The 19018-nt window shown below is 41.8% G+C and overlaps 1 protein-coding gene across 1 annotated transcript in view; it reads right to left on the bottom strand.

Annotated features, from left to right (window-relative positions):
* Lrrc63 (leucine rich repeat containing 63) overlaps positions 1 to 19018 on the bottom strand; it is a 31728-nt gene that overhangs the window by 4722 nt on the left and 7988 nt on the right. The window contains 3 exon segments of the mRNA XM_038309673.1: positions 3342 to 3425; positions 10774 to 10910; positions 18770 to 18868. Coding sequence (XP_038165601.1) covers positions 3342 to 3425; positions 10774 to 10910; positions 18770 to 18868 — 320 coding nt within the window.

Below are 19018 nucleotides of genomic sequence, written 5' to 3'. Positions count from 1 at the left end.
TCGTTTTTCTTGACAGCCAAATAATATTCCATTGTTGTAAATGTGCCTCATTTTCATTATGCATTCACCAGTGAATAAACACCTACACTTTTTCGAGTTCATGGGTATTATGGATAGAACAGCAATGGATGTGGATAAGGAAGCACCAGCATTAGGATGTAGACTCCTCTGGGTATATGCTCCAGAGTGGTATATTAGGATCTTGGGCTTTAGGTACATTGGTTCCCAGCCTCCTGAGGAAAAACCACCTTGATTTCCATGGTGGGGATACCAGTTTGCACTCCCACCAGTTGTGAAGAACTATTTCATTTTCCCCACCAGCAGGTACTGTCATTTGTGTTATTGATCTTGGCCTTTCTGACTGGTGCAAGATGGAATCTCAAAGAAGTTTTAATTCACATTTCCTTGATGGCTAAGGATGTTGGACATTATTTAAGAGTTTCTCTGTCATTTGTGTTTCATCTTTTGAAAAGTCTCTATTTAGTTTAGCAAAAAAAAAATTACATTTCGTAATTTGTTTTCTTAGTGTTCAGGTTTTTTGTTTAATACTTCATGTATTCTAAACACTAACCCTCTATAAGATGTATAATTGGTAAAGACATTTTCCTATTCTGTAGGCTGCTGCTTTGTCAGAATGATGGTGTGCTTTTCCATACAGAAGTTACTTGACTTCATAAAGTTTCAATTTATTAATGTTTGGTCTTGGTGCCTGTACTATCAGTGTGTTGTTCAGAAATCCCTTTCCAGTGCTATGATTTCAAGTCTATTCCCCCCTTTCTCCTCTGTCAAGTTCAGGTTAGGTCCTAGTCAGAGTTTCTGTTGCTTCGATTCAACACCATGACCAAAAATCAAGGTGGGGAGGAAAGGGTTTGTTTGGCTTCCACTTCCGTATCGTTGTTCACCATAGAAGGAAGTCTGGGCCAAGAGCTTCAAACAGGGCAGGAACCTGGAGACAGGAGCTGATGCAGAGGCCATGGAGGGGTGCTGCTCCCTGGCTTGCTCAGCCTGATTTCTTATAGAACCCAGGACCACCAGCCCAGGGATGGCACCACCCACGATGGCCTGGGCCTGCATCCATCAATCAATAATTGAGAAAATGCCTTAGCGCTGGATCTTATGGAGGCATTTTATCAATTGTGGCTCCCTTCTTTCAGATAACATTAGCTTACGTCAAGTTGACATGAAACTCTCCAACACGGGTTACGTGTTCCTATGTTGCAGTCTTTGATCCACTTGGACTTGAGCTTCGTGCAAGAAAACAAATATGGATGTGCTTTCATTCTTTAATAAACAGCCATCCAGTCTAACAAGCAACATTTGTTGAAGATGCTGTCTTTTCTCCAGTGTGTATTACTGTTTCTTTGTTCCTTTTGGTGGATTTTTCCTATATTGATTATGTAGTGTCCTTCCCTATGTCTTCTGATTAGTACGTCTTGTGTCTATTTTGTCAGGTATTAAAGTAGCTACACCTGCTGGCTTCTTTGGTACCATTTGCTTGGAATACCTGTTTCCATCCATTTACCCTGAGGTGATATCTATTCCTCAAGGTGAGTTGTGCTTTTGGGGAATTTTCTTCTATGGTTTGTTTAAAAATATTTTCTGTGCCTCTGACTTGAGTTTCTTCTTCTTCCTCTACACCAATTAACTCATAGATTTGGTCCTTTTTATAGTTTCCAAGATTTCCAGGGTATTTTATGCCTTGTTTTTTTTTAAGATTTAATACTTTCTTTGACTGAGCTATTCACTTCTTCTCCCGTGTGCAGCAGAAAGATGGATCCTGTTTTTTAATCCAATCTGTTAGTTTGTGTATTTTTATTGTGGGATTGAGAACACTAACATTGAGGATTATTAATAAGCAGTGTTTATTGATTCTTGTTATTTTGTTGTTGAGGTGTGGTTATCTTTACAACTTTTCTGATTTATTATTCTTAGATTACTTATTCTTGTGTCCTGGGTGTCGTTAACTTCTTCAGACTAAAGTTTTCCTTCTAGAGTCTTCTGTGGAGCTGGATTCATAGATAGAAATTGCTTAAACTTGGTTTTATCATGGATGTTTCTTTTTCTATTGTTGATTCTGATGCCTGCCCATCTATGATTTCTCCTAGTTTGTAGAACATTTACCCAGGCTCTTATGGCTTTCAGAGTCTCTATTGAAAAGCTCCAGGGAATTCAGTGTCTCTGGCCTCTCTAGGCACCTGTCCTCACACGGACACAACCTCACACACACAGATATGTAATTTAAAATAAAATATTTTACAAGTTTTGAAAGATTAAGAGTACATAGTGCTTTTTAGATTTATCATTTATATTTATGTGTGTGTGAGATGTGTGTTTATGTGTGCACGTACGTGTGTGTGTGTGTGTGTGTGTGTGTGTGTGTGTGTGGCCAGTGCCCTTGGAAGACAGAAGAAGGCATCCAATTCTGGATGGAGTTTGAAGGGGTTGTGAACCACCCAGTTTTGGTGTTTGGACCTGAACTTGGGAGAACAGCAAGTGCTCTTAACCACCGTGCCATGTCTCTAGCACCTACCACGTTTTAAAATAGAAAGTAAACACTTCCACCAAAAATTCTCTGTAACTCAAGACAACCACAATTGATGTGTTAAGTCTATGCTTGTAGATGCTGATGGAGGGACGGGCAATTCCATAACAGAAGTTAAAGGATTATGACAAATAATCTTGCAAATTAGTGAAATAACTACTGAAAAATATCTTCCCTATTAGTCATTATTGTAAATTCATAATAAAATAAAAATAAGACACAGAGCCAGGCATGGTGGCCCACACCTTGAATCCCAGAACTTGGGATACAGAGGCAGGTGGATCTCTATGAACTGGAGGCCAGGCTGGTCTACATAGTGAGTTCCAGATCAGGCAGAGTCCTTGTCTCAAAAACAAAAAATAGGACACAGATAAGTTCATGACTTTTATTAATTCATAAAAAATTTGTATTATATATGCACATACAGGCATATATAACATGCATGTGAATATATATTATATAATATATACTTGAATATTATATACAAATTGAAATGTATAAGAGCTATATAACCTGTCTCGAAAAACCAAAAAAAGAGCTATATGTACTTATACCAAAAAGTTGACAAAAATAACTTTTTATTCTATTAAGAGGTCACCACATTTTACTTTTATAAAAATCATTGAAAATACATCTTGCAGACACTGTACACTAGATATTCAAATTACACTTTAAACTAAAGCCCACGGTTCATTCTGTGGCTGAAACAAATGAAAAGACTAAGTCCTTCATCACTCTCATTACCAAAACATTCTGGAGGGGCAGGCCATTTTCTGTGTAACTACTGCTTTGCGGGTACCTGAGTCTCTGGATTTCATTTGGAATATTATAAATTTCATTGTAGGAAATGTCAAGTTCCTCAAGATTAAACAGGTTACATAACCTTAAATAGAAAGAACAGTTAGTTTTAGTAATGACTAGTCCTTGTCACTGGGAATGAAAGCATCTAGAAATTACACATTTTCCTAAGACACAGAGAGTTACTTTTCATTATGGTTAGTACACATTCCTCAAATACCTCCCAAAATGATTCTTCTGTCCGTGATGATTGCTTGAAGAAACTGGGGTGGGAAAAGCCTGACTTAGCTAAAGACAGCTAAAAATCTTTTATCAGCCAAAGCTTTTTCTTGGTTTCTATGTTCGTTTCCTGCCCAAATTCTGGGTAGCCTGAAGCAGCAGCACCACAGCTTCCCATGCGTGGTTCAGGAACCAGAGCTCCAGAATCCAGCTGTGGGAAGAACAATGCCCTTCTGGGGGGGCGGCATCTCTCCTAGCTGCCCAGGGTTGCTTGCAGTCCTTGCCTTCCCTGGCTTGCGGCTGCATTTGTCTCTGACTTCACAGGGTCTTCTTCCGAGGAGGCTGTGGTGCTTCTGTTTCTGGATACCCAGAACTTGGGCAGACTCATGATGCTGTAGCCGTGTGATGCAGAGCCATGGCATCCTTCAGCTCTTACTTTGGGCCCACTTAAAATCTCAGGATGTGACCATATTTGTGGTCATAATATGTAATGAATTATTTTCAGATTAGATGGGGCCATTCTGAATTAGGGCAGGTCCTAGGTCCAGTGACCACAGCAGCACCATGAGTCTATCTCCCGGGGGATGCACACAGAAATTGTTTCTGGAAGACTGGAATTGAACAACAAAGTGTGATACTGATCACAATCCCTGGTAACACCCACCCACCCCCACACTGTGTATCCTCTTCTCAAAAGCCACCTCTTCCTGCACAAATGACCTGAAACATTACTAAGGCAGTGTGAGTACAGGGTTTAGCCAACTTCCCACTATTTCAGCATGGCAGATGGAGAGCTTCAGGATCCCGCCCTGGATGACATTCATAGCTTGCCTGTGACTCTCCATCCCATACTTCCCGTGATCCCCCCATTTATGTGCTGCAAGTATCTGAACAAACAGCTCCTACATATCTCCAAACCTCATACAGCATGTCCCCAAACTTGACTCTGGGCATTGTCTTCCCGTGCTTGAAATCTTACCCCAGATGTTGCCTCTTGCACAGAACTCTCTCCAGATCTTTTCAACTAGAAGAGCCGACACTTCCGTGTGCCCGTTCACCTCTCTGGGCCCCTGTGCCATCGTACAACTATGAAATCCTAGAGACCAGGAATTCCATCTTCTATCTATCCAGTGTCACGCCGAGTAAATCAGAAACGTAGGAACCCCAGCTAATCGAAAGTCCTTTTCTCTGAGAAACTGGTGGCATTGACTAGAGAAGTGTAAGATAACCCTTCGCGGTTCAGTGGTCACCCCAATTTCTTTTTCATCTCTGTTAAGAAAATGCTGACACTATCTACTATTGTCAGCTCAAGATCATAGTTCGCTTACTGTTTTGCCTCAGCACAGAGATCTTGCCCTTCCAGCTTCCTTCCCCTCGCTTATCCCATCATCCCAGTCTCCAACTCCGGGGGGCACTCTCTGGGAACCACAGGCTAGTCTAGTCAGGGAAGGGGGTAGACTGACAGCAGATCCTCCCCCTCCCGCTGCTCCTCCAAATCCAATCTCCCAGTCTCATTCCCAGCTCTGTAGAGGATCACCTGCAGTGGCCTTCCCTCACTCTCTGCTCCATTCCCGGGAACTAAGCAGATCCCAGTGGTTCACCCTGCTTTTCTCCCCCTCTGTAGACCTCCCCAGTCCATTCCAATTCCTAGAAACAGATTTGTCTGGAAACCCCAGTGGCTAAATCTATTAGGATCCCAGCAGAATTTTCTTCTGGACAACATATGGCCAACACACTCTCCTAAGTACCAGAGAGGTCAATAGAAACCAAGGGTGGAAAAAAAAAAAAGACAATTCCAGGTATCAGCACCTAGAATTACAATCTTTCCAAACCCAAACGTTTAGATGCCAGAGTAAAAACACCATCAGTAACAATCCGTCCCCACCAGGCTCACCAACCCGACCAGCAGGGCCCGAGCACTGAGACCTTAAAATAGACTTTGTGGATATGACAGAGGTCCTTAAGGGAGAATGAAAAAGTCTCTGCGAGGAATCTACGAAAACACAAACAGTGGAAGGAAATGAGGAAAAACCGGTCAAGATCCTGGGAATGTGAAAACAGAATCAATAAAGAAAACCTAAACTGAGGGGAATGGGGAAAAGAAAAACTTAGGAACTCAGAGGCAAGCCTCACCAACAGAATACAAGAGATGGAAGAGAGACTCTCAGGCACTGAAAATATAATAGATGAAATGAATACACAGGAAGAAGGAGGAGGATGAGGAGGAGGAGGAGGAGGAGGGGAGGAGGGGAGGAGAGGAGGAGAGGAAGAAGAGGAAGAAAAAGAAGAGGAGGAGGAGGGGATTCTGAGGAGGAGAGGAGTGGAGGGGCATTTAGAGCGGAGAAGAAGACTAATAAGAATGAAGGAATAGTGATTCGGGGGAGGAGGGAGGAGAGGATTGAGGAAGTCTCTTCCCCCGCCCACCCCTTGGAGGACGGGAGAGGGGGGTGAGGAGGGGAGGCAGGGAGGTCCTTCTTCGTCTTCTCCTCCCTCTCCCCTCCTCTTCTTTTCTTCCTTCGGAGGAACGGAGGGGTCTTAGGGACGTTAGGACTTCAGGGGGGACTGGTCTCTTCTCCTCCTAGAGAAGAAAAGAAGAAGAAGAAGAAGAAGAAGAAGAAGAAGAAGAAGAAGAAAAAGAAGATCCCCTCCTGGAGGAGGAGGAGGGAGGAGGGAAGAAAGCTTCTTAAGAGAGGAGGAGGAGGAGGAGGGTCTGAGGGAGAAGACGGAGGAGGAGGAGAAGAAGAAGAAGAAGAAGAAGAAGAAGAAGAAGAAGAAGAAGAAGAAGAAGAAGAAGAAGAAGAAGAAGAAGAAGAAGAAGAAGAAAACTCCTGACACAAAACATCTAGGAAATCTGGGACATTATGAAAAGACCAAATCTAAGAATAATAGAAGAAGAAACCCAGAGCAAAGACCCAGAAAATAGGTTTAAAAGATCATAGAAGAAAAATTTCCTAACCTAAAGAAGGAGATGCCCATCAAAGTACATGAAGCATACAGGATACTAAATATACTGAACCAGAAAAGAAGGTTCCCTTGACACATAACAATCAAAACATCTGACTATATAGAACAAAGAGAGAATATTAAAAGGTGCAAGGAGAAAAGACCAAGTAATATGTAAAGGCAGACCTATTAAAATAACACCTGACTTTTCAATGGAGACTCTAAAAGCCAGAAGGGCTTGGATAGATGTGCTAGAGACTATAATAGACCACAGATGCCAACCTAGACTACTATACCCAGCAAAAGTGTCAATCACAACAGATGGAGAAAGTAAGACATTCCATGCTAAAACCAAATTTAATCAATATCTATCTACAAATACTGTCCCATGGGAGGCTAGAAGGAAAACTCCAACCTAAAGAGTCAATAATACTCAACAATCAACAAACGCTGCTCACTGATGTCTCTCAACATCAATGGTCTCAATGCCCCAATGATATCTGCCGGCAAGATATGTTAGAGCAATGGAGGCACCATTGTAGGAGGAACCAACTGATATCTGATCTGACTTAAGGACCACTCCAGATGGGACCCACACCCAACACGACTTAGGTGACCGAGAACCTGAGACTAGATGGCCCAGGGACCTACAGTAAAGACAAACACTACTATTCTACTAAAAGAATGCAGCAGTAAAATGACTCCTAATGGCATTCTGCTAGACTCATAGATCAGTGTCTTGCTCAGCCTCTATCTCAGAATCTTCCTCCAGCGGCCAGATGGGAACAAATACAGAGAGTGAGAGACCTTGGGACACTCATCACTAAACAGGAAGTCTTTATTACATCCCTCCCCTCAGGGCTCAGGGAACCCAGCAGAAAAGGAGGAAGAACATAGAGCCACAGGGACTAGGGAACATGAGTCAAACAAGGCCTTCTAAATCAACGTGAGCAAAACTCACAGTCTCCTGCACAGCTGTGTCTTTTGCATACATTATGGCTTCCTTCCAATGTAATGTTTTTATGAGATTCCTGAGTGTGTGAATGAGTGGGTCTCACAGTTCCTTGTGCCTTCTTCTGGGCTCTTTTCCTTCTCTTTGTTTGTCTTGTCTAATTCCAGTGTGTTCCTTTTTATTGTTTTATCTTATTATTTATCTTATTATTATCCTTTAGAAGCTTGTTTTCTAATGAGAGAAAGGGTGTGGATTCAGATGGAAGGTGCGGTGAGGAGGAACTGAGAGGCGGAGAGGGACAGGAAACCATAATTAGGATATATTACATGAGGAAAAAATCTATTTTATGTAAAAGGGGAAAAAACTTTCAATGATCTAGATGTGTTATTCATTGTAGAAATGTAGGTTCAGGAGAAAAGGATTCAGAAATAACTAGAAGAATTTACAAAACAATTTACAAAGCTATTTCCCCTTGATTTTTGTAGTGCTCGTGCAATGAAGTGCACTTTGCCTAGCCTTGCCACTAGATAATGACGTCAAGACCATGAGTGGCTTTCCACAAGGTTCCGCATCTACGGTACTGAGCTGGCCTTGGGGAGCAGTGCTCTCTCCTGTGGCACGCAGATGTCATGTGACTAGAAAGACCTAGCTAAACATGGGAAAAGAGAGTGAAAGGACTTTTAGAGAAACTTAGTCACCCAAGTGACATAGAAAAGGAAAAACAGCTTTAGCACATAAAAATCATAAGTAAAAATGTAAACAAGCACTAACAGAAAAAGGCAATCTACTTCATTTTTTGAGGCAGGGCAGCTCAGGCTGGCCACAAACTCCCTTTGTGGCGTCTGCACCGGCCACCTGGCTTCTCTGTTGTAGTTCACTCCTTCCCATCCTCCTCCTAGGAAGGGACCCACTCACCTGTCTTCCGTGAGCATCTGGCTGCCTTTGCATAGCCCGAGCACTCCCTTCACCCTGGTCTCTGTAACTACCTCTTATCTATCAGTGCACAATATGACTTTTTTGGATATGTTATTTGTGTGTCTGTGCACATGTGTGTGGCTACCAGGGGAGGCCAGAAGTGGGCATGTGATCCCCTGGAGCTGGAGCTACAGGCGGTTATAAGCGACCCAATATGGGTGCTTAGGAACAAGGCTTGGCGCTGGAGGAGCCATGTGTGCTCATAACAACTGAGCCATTTCCCCAGCCCCTAGTCTGACCTTTAAACCCAGATGCTTCTTTTCCTTATGCTTGCTAAGTTTTAACCAGTATCAGATATGGCAGCTCTCGCTCCATGGCCCTAGTCCACCTTCTCTTCCTCTTTTGCCTCAACCACTCTGATGGTCCCCAGTGGTCACTGTGAACTCTGGTTTGTTCTCACAAAGCCATTCTTCACACTGCTACAAGTGTCACCTAAAGGAGAATTTGGCCCCACCACTGCCCTATAGAAAGCCCCCAATGATGGCCTTACATCATTGTTATTCTGTAAAGTATACTCCCTCCCCTTACCTCACAAAGACCCATTTATCACTCCAGTTGGCTCTGTCCCGTAGGTTGCAAAATTTAGCAAAAAGTCGCTATTTTCTAACCTACATTATATATGATGCTTTGGAACTCTGTTCATTCAAGAAACATCTATCCCATTCATGGAACGACCATCCTTTGTTAACCCTGGAGATGAAGCCAACTCAGAAGCTGCATTTGGTAAGGCATCCTCTCTTCCAGGAACTGACTCTGAACCTGCAGCTTGGCTTCCATGTTACCCTTTCCTGTCCACAGAGCTTACAGGGCACAGCTCCATAATTGTATGTTGCTAATTATATTCACTTGTCTGTCTTCCCGACAGACCAGGAGCCCCGGCAACGCACAGCAGGTATATAAGAACATCTGCTGAAGCCCAAGAATTAAAGTGGAATGTCCACTGCACATCTGTGTGACTACTTCAGACAGGAATGACCAGAGTGTGAAATGTGTCTGGATGCCAAGACCTGCTCAGTTCACTGCGTTTTCCTTGGTTTCAGGTGATGCTTCCTAAATCCTGCCACAGTGCCATCAGGTCTCCCTAGCTGAGCAAACGAGAGGGCTGACAGTTTTAAATAAGGGGTGCAATGGCATCTCTTGTGGTGTAGTCCCTCTAGGTGAGTTTACACCGAACAAGCATTTCCTGTCGTGTCAGAGGTTGCTCTGTGTTTTCTTTGCAATCAGTAAGACTGTACTACTGTTTTCTATTTTGAGTTTCGTATGCTGTCAGTCTGTCTTTGATAGACATGCACATCCAATTATAGTTAGTAAAAATAGCACTTTGCTTTAGAAATACTAATATGTTTAAAGTACCTGCAACATTTTATTGAAACCAACAGTTTATGCAATTTGGCCAATGTATAACAATGGACAAAGGTTGAGTCTTGAATTACAACCAAATTTTAGTCATATTTTTTCAGTGACAGGACTATTTAAAGTATGTGTTTATGACTACAGATTATATGTTATGAATTCCTATTTAGGTGCTGTATGTGCCTATGAATATATAGTTATGTATATATAATACAGATATAGCTATGTGTATTTACATCTACATAACACGCACAAACACATGTGCATGGGCATACACACACACCCTTAACTTACTACACTCAGCTTGTTAAACTCTTAATTGGAAGAGATATCTTGTTTTGGTGTTTTGGTTAAAGATTCAGTTTGAAATTTCCCTCAAGCATTAAACGTCATCAGACGTGAGAACTCCACCTGCCTACACTCAAGGTCAGCATAAAGGCTCTCAGCCTTTAATCCCAGCACTCGGGAGGCAGAGGCAGGCGGATCTCTCAGTTCGAGGCCAGCCTGGTCTACAAGAGCTAGTTCCAGGACAGGCTCTAGAAACTACAGGAAAACCCTGTCTCGAAAAACCAAAAAAAAAAAAAAAGAAAAAAAAAGAAAGGCTCTCAGCCGTCGTATAGACCAGTCTTCTTGTTACAGACTGGAACACCCAGGACCAGAATGTACAAACTACTTTCTACAGATCCTCAGGCCATCATCCTCAGTAATAAAGCACACATCTCAAGCTCCTAATGCCCAGTGCTGTGTTTCCTGTATGCACAGGGCTCTGGCCTCAGCTGCTGACCTGTAGATTTGTATTCACCAGAGCCATCCTAACTGCCCTGTGTGGCTGGGTTGCTTTTACTCGCACAGTAAGAAGCGAATCCGCTAATGGTACCAGCGTGAGAATTTGTAAGTAGTCAAATTGCTTCTAGCCACTTTCAAAAGGGAGACGGAGACTTTACTAAATAATTTACAACTAAGTAAAATAGATACAAATAATTTACGTTACCCAACAGGAATATCTTTAATAAGATTAAAGGCAATGGAGAAATTCCTAAGGTACTTCAATTGCTGGATTTCAAAAGGAATTTCTCTGATAGGGTTATTTCTCAGTTTCAGTACTTGTAGATTTTTAAGATGAAGTATCTGGGGAATAGAAAAGAAAAAACAAATGTTAATTGAATGAGAAGTCTGCAAACTCTCATGTGTGCCTTTTATAAATGTTTTAAACCGAGCCAGTAAGATCTGTGTAGAAAATCATGATGGCTCCTATCGTGTAGCTCAATAAACACTGAGAAAAAATGACCAAAACAGGGTAGCTCTGAGTGATGGGTAGCGGGGGTGGGGGTGGGGGTTCAGGACGTCTGAGTCACCAAGAAGGCTATAAAGCTCTAATTTCATCTGCCATACTGTTTTCCTTTTAAATAATGACTTTATTAATTCTTTGAGATTTCCATACAATGAGTTTTGATCGTATCCACCCTCCTTCTCCCATTCCTCTCAGATCCACCCCCACTCCCTCCTCCTGACCCATACAACTTCATCAGCATGCCTTGTCCCTCCCCCCAACCTCCCCCCACTGAAGACTCCATGGAGTGGGAGTGTGGTTGACCAAGGGGAGGGGGGTGTCACAGCATTAGTGAGAATTGCCTTTCCCTCACCAAGCAATTATCAAATGCCGATCGCCTCAGCTAGGGGTGGGACTCTGTGCCCAGCTCCCTCTCCATGCTGGAAGGGGGTTTGGTTTGGGTTTGCACCGGCCTTGTGCATGCTGTGGTAATTTCTGTGAGTTCGCCTGTGCATCTGCCCTGCTCCTGCTGGAAAACAGGTCCCAGGAAGTCATCCACCACCTCCAGCTCTTACGGCCTTTCAACTGCCCTCTTCTACACAGACCCGGAGCTGTATAGCAGGGGGTGCGATATGCACCTCTCATTTAGGGCTGAGCACCCCAGAGTCTCTCACCCTCTGCACCCGACCAGTTGATAGTGTCTGTGTCAATGGCCTTGTATTTTGCAAGAAGGAAACTTCTCTGACGAGAGCTAGAGTCCCAGCTCAGACTCCATGTTGTCCTGGTAGGCAGGATGGCTGATAGGGCCTGCTTTTCCTTTCGGAAGCATGTGGGTGTGTGGTGGAGAAGCTGATGAAAATGGAATTGGTGGTCCATGTGTAAACGTCTGAGTGGGGGCTCCTTGACTTCAGAACAGCCCTTCTAACTGGACAGACGTTCACTGAGATGCACGGGGTGAGAGGCTATGTGGTGCTTCAATTTATGAACCAACTGGAATAAAATGAATTAAAAGAAGAAATTCCTCAAAATCAAAGGTTGGGGTTAATATGATGATATGTCGAGACAGGAAAACTTACTTTGCTCATGTGTCTCTGACTCAAGAATTATCCTCGGAGCGCTGGAGTAACGGCTCAGAGGGGAAGGACAACTGCAGGGGATCCAATGTCCTCTCCTGGCCTCCATGGACACCCACATGCATATGCACACACACACACACACACATGTGTAACAAGGCTTTTCCCGGAAAGACACTGAAGGAGCAGAACAAACTCCATTTTGAGAAAGAACTCCATTTTACACAGGACCTAACTAAGGGAATATATGCAGCCCAGCAAAGTCATAAAAATTCCCTAGAAACTGTACCTGCCCTGGTCAAAGTGACCTGACCAGGGTACCCAAGCAACATTTGTTTGTTTACATCTGCTTGCTTCAAACGTCCTTGAGATATCTGATCAACCACTGTTTTGAAATTCCCCTATACCTCAACCAACAAATTCAAGAGTTGTATACTTTTACCTGAAACGCCAAGTCTTGTGCCATCCTGCTTGCAGCTTTTCCCTTTAAATACCCCCTACCCTAAAGCCTCGGGGCTGTTCTCCCCCACCCACTGTGGTGGTGTGTTGGATTACAGTCTGAGTTAGCTAACTTGTAATCAATAATCCCAGTGTGTTTGCATCGGATACCAGTTCTGTGGTGGTCTCGTTTGGGGGTCCCATGACACAGGCATAACAGACACAGCATACACATCCCAGAGAGGGAGTCCACAACAGAGACGACGAGTCTGGATACTGATAAAGTCCAATGAGTTTTATCTGGGGTCACTTACAGGAATATGAGTGAGGGGGTTACATACAGGCATGAAAATGACAGGTGCATCACCAAAGCCCGCCCCAGCACAGGAGACAGCTCGTGAAAACCTGAAACACACTGCACAACCTGTAGGCAGTTCAACAGACTGGAGAGTATCCCTTCCAAGTGACTCAGCTGGTCTAAACCACTTCTGGCAGCTCGGCCAGCCTGTTTCTTCCAGGCAGTTATGCTAGCTCAGGATCTTCTTTTCAGCTTTGTTCCTCCCATGGCTACTCTCAGCAGTCTTTACCGCTTATTCCTTGGGGGGCAGGTAGTGAGGTAATGAATCTAGTTAGTTTCAGGGACTTCCTGAAGGTATTTTGAGCTTGCTTTGTTTGGTTGTTTGGTTAGGTTTGTTTGTCTTTTGTTTGTTTGGTTTTTTTTTCTGTTTTAAGGGCTTCCCTGAAGGTTAGAGTATTTTAATCTGGGAAAAGTCCTAAATTTTTATTGACTCATATTTTCATATAAGACCATCAGATAAAGATGAGGGAGAGAAATACCTCCCGAGTAGGATTCACCATAACCAGGTGATACACTCAGGTTACTTCACTGCAATCTCCTAAAAATTTCATGCCCATCAATCTTTCATATGGAAATGTAAAACTGAATTGATCTGTAAGTTAATTTGGAATCATTATCATTAGAAAAATATCAAACCTCTGGACCAGTGAACCTGAGATGTTTGTTCACTTATACATGTCTCATTTAATTTTTTTTTCTACTGAAATTTCACAGGATAGGTATGGAGCTTTGGTTGACCCTATTCCTAAATATTTTATTCTTTTTCATGTGATTTTAAATGAAATTGTTTTCTGAATTTTTTTTTTATCAAGATTGCATACTGATGACATACTAAAACACAGTTGACTTTTTTCTGCATTAACCTTATGCTCTGCAACCTTTCAGGAAGTACACACTATAACTGTATTTTACTGGGTTTACTGTATCTGTATGCACGATCATATCACCTGCATATCATATCACGGCTTTCATATCTTCTCTTCTTCAAAACTGTTTCATATGGTTGAGATAAAATCTTCATGCATCTTGATGGGATAATTGGTTGTCAAGCTGTAGATATCGTCAATCTTATTTTTTCTTTCTGATCTGGGTAGATATTAGTGCTTGTCCAACTGCTTTGGTTAGATAGTCCAGTGCAAGGTTGAACAGAAGTAGACAGAAGTAGTCAGAATGTCCACCTCTATCTTGTTCCTGACCTGAGGAGGCAAACTTCCAGTCTTCTATCATCAAGTATACTAGCTGTGAGGGTATTCCTACATCTCGGCCTGGGTATTGAAAAGGCGCTGACTGTCTCAGCTGTGTTCTAGGATATCTATTGGGGTAATTGTGGTTTCCTCTTTCATGCTTTAATCTTATATCAGCATTTCTATGTTGAGCCATCTATGCATTCCTGAGATAAATCTCACTTGGTTGTGGTGTGAAATTGCTTTTGTGTGTTGGATTGGAAACACGGCTGAGGACATGACATATGCAGACATGATGGTGCTCTGTATTTACTTTTCTTGTCATGGCTGATGGTTGCTATTATTTGCTTAATGGTCTGAAATGGGAAATGTTCTCTCATCTTCTCTTTGTTGAGTTTGTGAAAGATTGTTTTAATTCTTCCTAGGTAATTTGAAAGAATTCACTCATGAAATCATCTACACTGAAACATTTCTTTGTGGGATGTTTTAAAACTATTGTTGAATCTATTGTAATAAATCACTCATATTTTAGTCTGCTCTTACAGTGTTTATAGAAATATATTTCATCTAAGTTGTTAAATTGGTTGGAATAGTTACTTAAAAGTCTAAATTCTTTTTTGGTATTTCTTTAAGGTCAACAGTGACCTTTTGTTCTTGATTTTGGGAGCTTGAATCTTCTGTAATTTTTTTCTTGGTCTTTCTATGTAATCCTTGTCAATTTTGTTGATCTTTTCAAAGTAGTAACTTGTAAGCAGAAACTGTACCTTCATTTCCTGACTGCTCAGACCCGAATAATCACACAGAAACTATGCTAATTACAACAGTGTTTGGTCAATGGCTCAGGCATATTTCTAGCTAGCTCTTACATCTTAAATTAACCCATTTCTATTAATCTATGTATCACTACGAGGCTGTGGCCTACTACTGGTAAGGGTCCAGCATCTTTCTTCTTCAGTACCTACATGGCGTCTCTCTGACTCCACCTACTCTCTCTCTATATCTCTGTCCGGATTTCCCACCTGACTATGTTCTGCCCTGCTACAGGCCAAAGCAGCTTCTTTATTAACCAGTGGTAATAAAACATTCAGAACATACAAAGGGGAATCCCACATTAATAACTCTTGCATTTTTTTGCTTTATCTCTATTGATTTCCTGTTCTCAAATTCCTAAACTAACTTTTATTATTCCTTTTCTTAGTCTCTTTAAAGTTTAGTTCACTTTTTTCTGATGCCTTAAGTTGGAAGGTTATTTTATTGCTATGAGATACTTCTTTATTTTTGTTTGTTTGGTTTTTTGTTGTTTGTTTGTTTTTTGAGACAGGGTTTTTCTGTGCATCCCTAGCTGTCCTGGAACTCACTCTGTAGACGAGGCTCGCCTCAAACTCACAGAAATATGCCTGCCTCTGCCTCCCAAGTGCCGAGATTAAAGATGTGTGCCACCACCACCACCAGGCAAGATACTTCTTTCTTAAACTAGGTATTTACAGCTGTCTATTTTCCCCTGAGCAGTTTCAGATGCACCAAATAAATGTTGACACCTGCTTTCACAATCATTCATCTTCAAAATTCTCTAATTTCTATTTCGATTCTTCCTTGACTCCTTGATTAAGAATTAGTTGCTTTGATTCTCTGGGGACTCATAGCAACAATCCTACTTAACTCTTTCCAGCCCACCCTGTCAGCCTTCCCTTCTGACCCATCGTTGTTCCTTATGTTACCTCCCATCCCCAGAAACTCTTTCTAATAGTGACCCCCAAAGGTCAAACTGGACTAGGAATCAGGAAGACAATTTTTGCTACCCTCCTGTCTGTCCTCCATTATGACACTTTCAGCCTTCCTCTAAGTCTTGTGGTGCCTTGCTGGGAACCCCTCCTCCCCTCACCTCCATTCCCTGGGGGGCTCTGCCTCTTGGTGAAAAGTTAAGGTCGCCCTAGCTCTTTCCTACAGCTCTTCCCAGCCTTACTTATTAGTTCATCTCTATTCTTTTCTGACACACTGATCCACAAAAGAATATTCTACCCTACCAGGGAACCCACAACCACCACACTTGCCTAGGACCCACAGATAGGAACAATAACCCAAGAACAGAACACCCACCCAACAAAGACAAGACCAGATATCAATGCCAATAAACACCTCAAGTACAACTCCAGATGCCTAGACCCCAGTATAAAAACACAAACTTAACAGTCAAGAAAATATTCCTTCACCAGAAGCTACAGCCAACATCAACCTAAATTGAGAGAAACTCAATGCAGTTCCACTAGAATCAGAAATAAGACAAGGATAACCACCCTCTCTATACCTAGTCAATATAGTATTTGAAGTCTTAGCTTGAAGGTAAGACAATTGAAGGAGATCAAGGAAGTCAAACAGGAAAGGGAGAAGTCAAATGTTTCATTTGCAGGTGATATGGTTTTATAAATAAAAATCCCTAAGAACTCTACCAGGAAACTTCTACAGTTGATAAACCTTTCAGTAAATTGCAAGATACAAAAGTAACACACAAAAATCAGTAGATTTTTCTACATACACATGACAAACTGAGAAAGAAATAAGAAAACAGCACCTTTCAAAAGAGCCTAAAAATATCCTGGGATAACTCTAACCAAGAAAGTAAAAGACTTGTTCAATAAAAACTACAATGGAGTACTACGCAGTGGAAAAATTAATGACATCTTGAAATCTGCAGGCAAGTGGATGGAGCTAGAAAACATCATATTGAGTGAGGTAACCCAGACCCAGAAAGACAAATATAATATGTACTCACTCATAAGTGGCTTTTAGACATAAAGAAAAACAAGCCTATAATTCACAACCCCGGAGAACCGAGACAACAAAGAAGACCCTAAGAGAGACACACATGGATCTAATCTACAAGAGAGGCAGAATCACACTAATTTTCTCCTGTAAATTTTCTCAGTACCATTTGCTGGTGTATCTCTTCTTGTGTTTTTACTTTCTGTCCATAGCTTTCCATTCCCAAGCTTTTTGGATTAGTGTAAACTATACAAAATAATGGGTTTCATTAGGATATTTTAATATATGTACATAATGTACTATAATTATGGTCATGCCCTGTGCCGCCTACTTTTGCCCCCTCACTAGCTACTTTCTTCTTGAATAGCCCCTCTCTCGAATGCATGCCTGCTTAAAAGACCCCCATCTTTCATCTATCGCTAGACAGCACAGATGTGCATTTCACAGCCTATGCCACAATCACACCTTTGCATTTAGCATCATATTCTTATGTGACAATTACAGCCTTGTATTTGTACACTCTGTTTTCCAGCGGATGGACAGGTTTTGTTTTTGTTTTTTGGATTTTGTTTTTGGCAAGCACTCCTTATCTGTGTCTGCTCAGGAGAAAGATAAACATGAAGAACCGAGATCCCTGTAGTTAGAAATGCTTGTTAGCATGGCTTTACTAACCTAGCAAACCTAGTGCCACGTGTTAGAGAGAAAAGTGGTCCTCTCCAGTGAAATAAGACATGTTAAAGCACCTTGTCCTGTCCACATGCACACGTCTTCATAGCTCTTATCAGCATGGACTGTAGCATGCACAAGGGTATGCACGTATGTGTGCATGCTCTCACTCCGCAAGAGAATAAGATTCATGAAATAGGCATGTTGCCTGGCTGTCAGAAACCATGCTTTAAATACTGAGTGAAATAGAGAAGTCAATTTGCTGAAAATCGTTCACTAAAAGCCAATACACTGAAAGTCATTTCATAAAACAATCTATTACCCAGTGATCAGCAAAATGCTGGATAAGGTAGTATAAACAGAGCCTATCCAAACTACTTGTAATGCCTCATTTATTTTAAAAAGGGTATCAGATTAAGTCACCCTATGCCTGGTTTTCCTATCTTAGCTGCTGACAGTTAAAACTTTTTACAATGTTTATATGGTCTGGTCACTAACATTTAAAAAATATGTTTATTAACTCTTTGAGAATTTCATAATATGGAAAACATATTTTAACCATATTCACTCCCATTTCTCCTCCGAACTCCAGATCCCTTTCCCCAACTTGTTTTAAATAGCCTACTATTGAGTCTAATTTGTGCTTCCCATACGGTCACGGTTATGAGGCCATACAGTGGCATGGGTTGATATGCCAGGGGCCAGACACTTAGGAAAACATCCTTGCCCCTCCCCCAGCAGCCATCAACTGTCAGACAGGAGTAGGGGCTTAGGAGCCCCTCCCCCCGCCACACCAGACCACTGCCTCAGACCACTGCCTGGCTTGATCTCCTGCACTCTTGTGCAGGCAACTACAGCGGCTGAGAGTTCCTGAGTCAGAGAGAGGATCCTGTCACGGGCAGACCAAACTGTTTCACCCCAGTCCACCCAGGCTAAACCTGGTCTTTTAATTCCTGATTGGCACACGTACAAGTTCATTTTAATTATTACTAAAAGAAGCATGACTTCTTTTTTATGCGCTATATAAACCATGAGAACATATTCGAGAGCTTGGTGCATGTGAGGTCTGCGTCACTGATTTTCCAAGGAAAAATGTGCTGTGCTTTCTTCACTTCTAATAAGGAACGATGCAGTCCAACACATGGTGTTTCATAATATCTTCAGGATATCATAAAGATATCTACTTTTATTTACAATAGTAAATTATAGCAATACAGGTAGGAAAAAGGTGTACTCACTTCCATAGGAAACTGGCTGAGGTCATTAAACGATAAATTAAGGTATACCAATTGAAAAGCAATAGGTGTTAAGTCTGGACAGTGCAGAAGAAAGAATCCCTAGGGGAGTAACACAAAGTAAGATATTAATTATTAACAGTAAATTCTATGTTGAACAGTTCAGTTTTCTAAATGGTAATACTACAGGATGCACTGCCAAAACTTTTCTGATCTTTTAAGAGAAAAATTACAACTCTACATAGCTCAAAT

Source organism: Arvicola amphibius, chromosome 13, assembly GCF_903992535.2.
Source record: "Arvicola amphibius chromosome 13, mArvAmp1.2, whole genome shotgun sequence".
Classification (NCBI taxonomy): domain Eukaryota; kingdom Metazoa; phylum Chordata; class Mammalia; order Rodentia; family Cricetidae; genus Arvicola; species Arvicola amphibius.
This window is presented reverse-complemented; position numbering and strand designations above follow the sequence as displayed.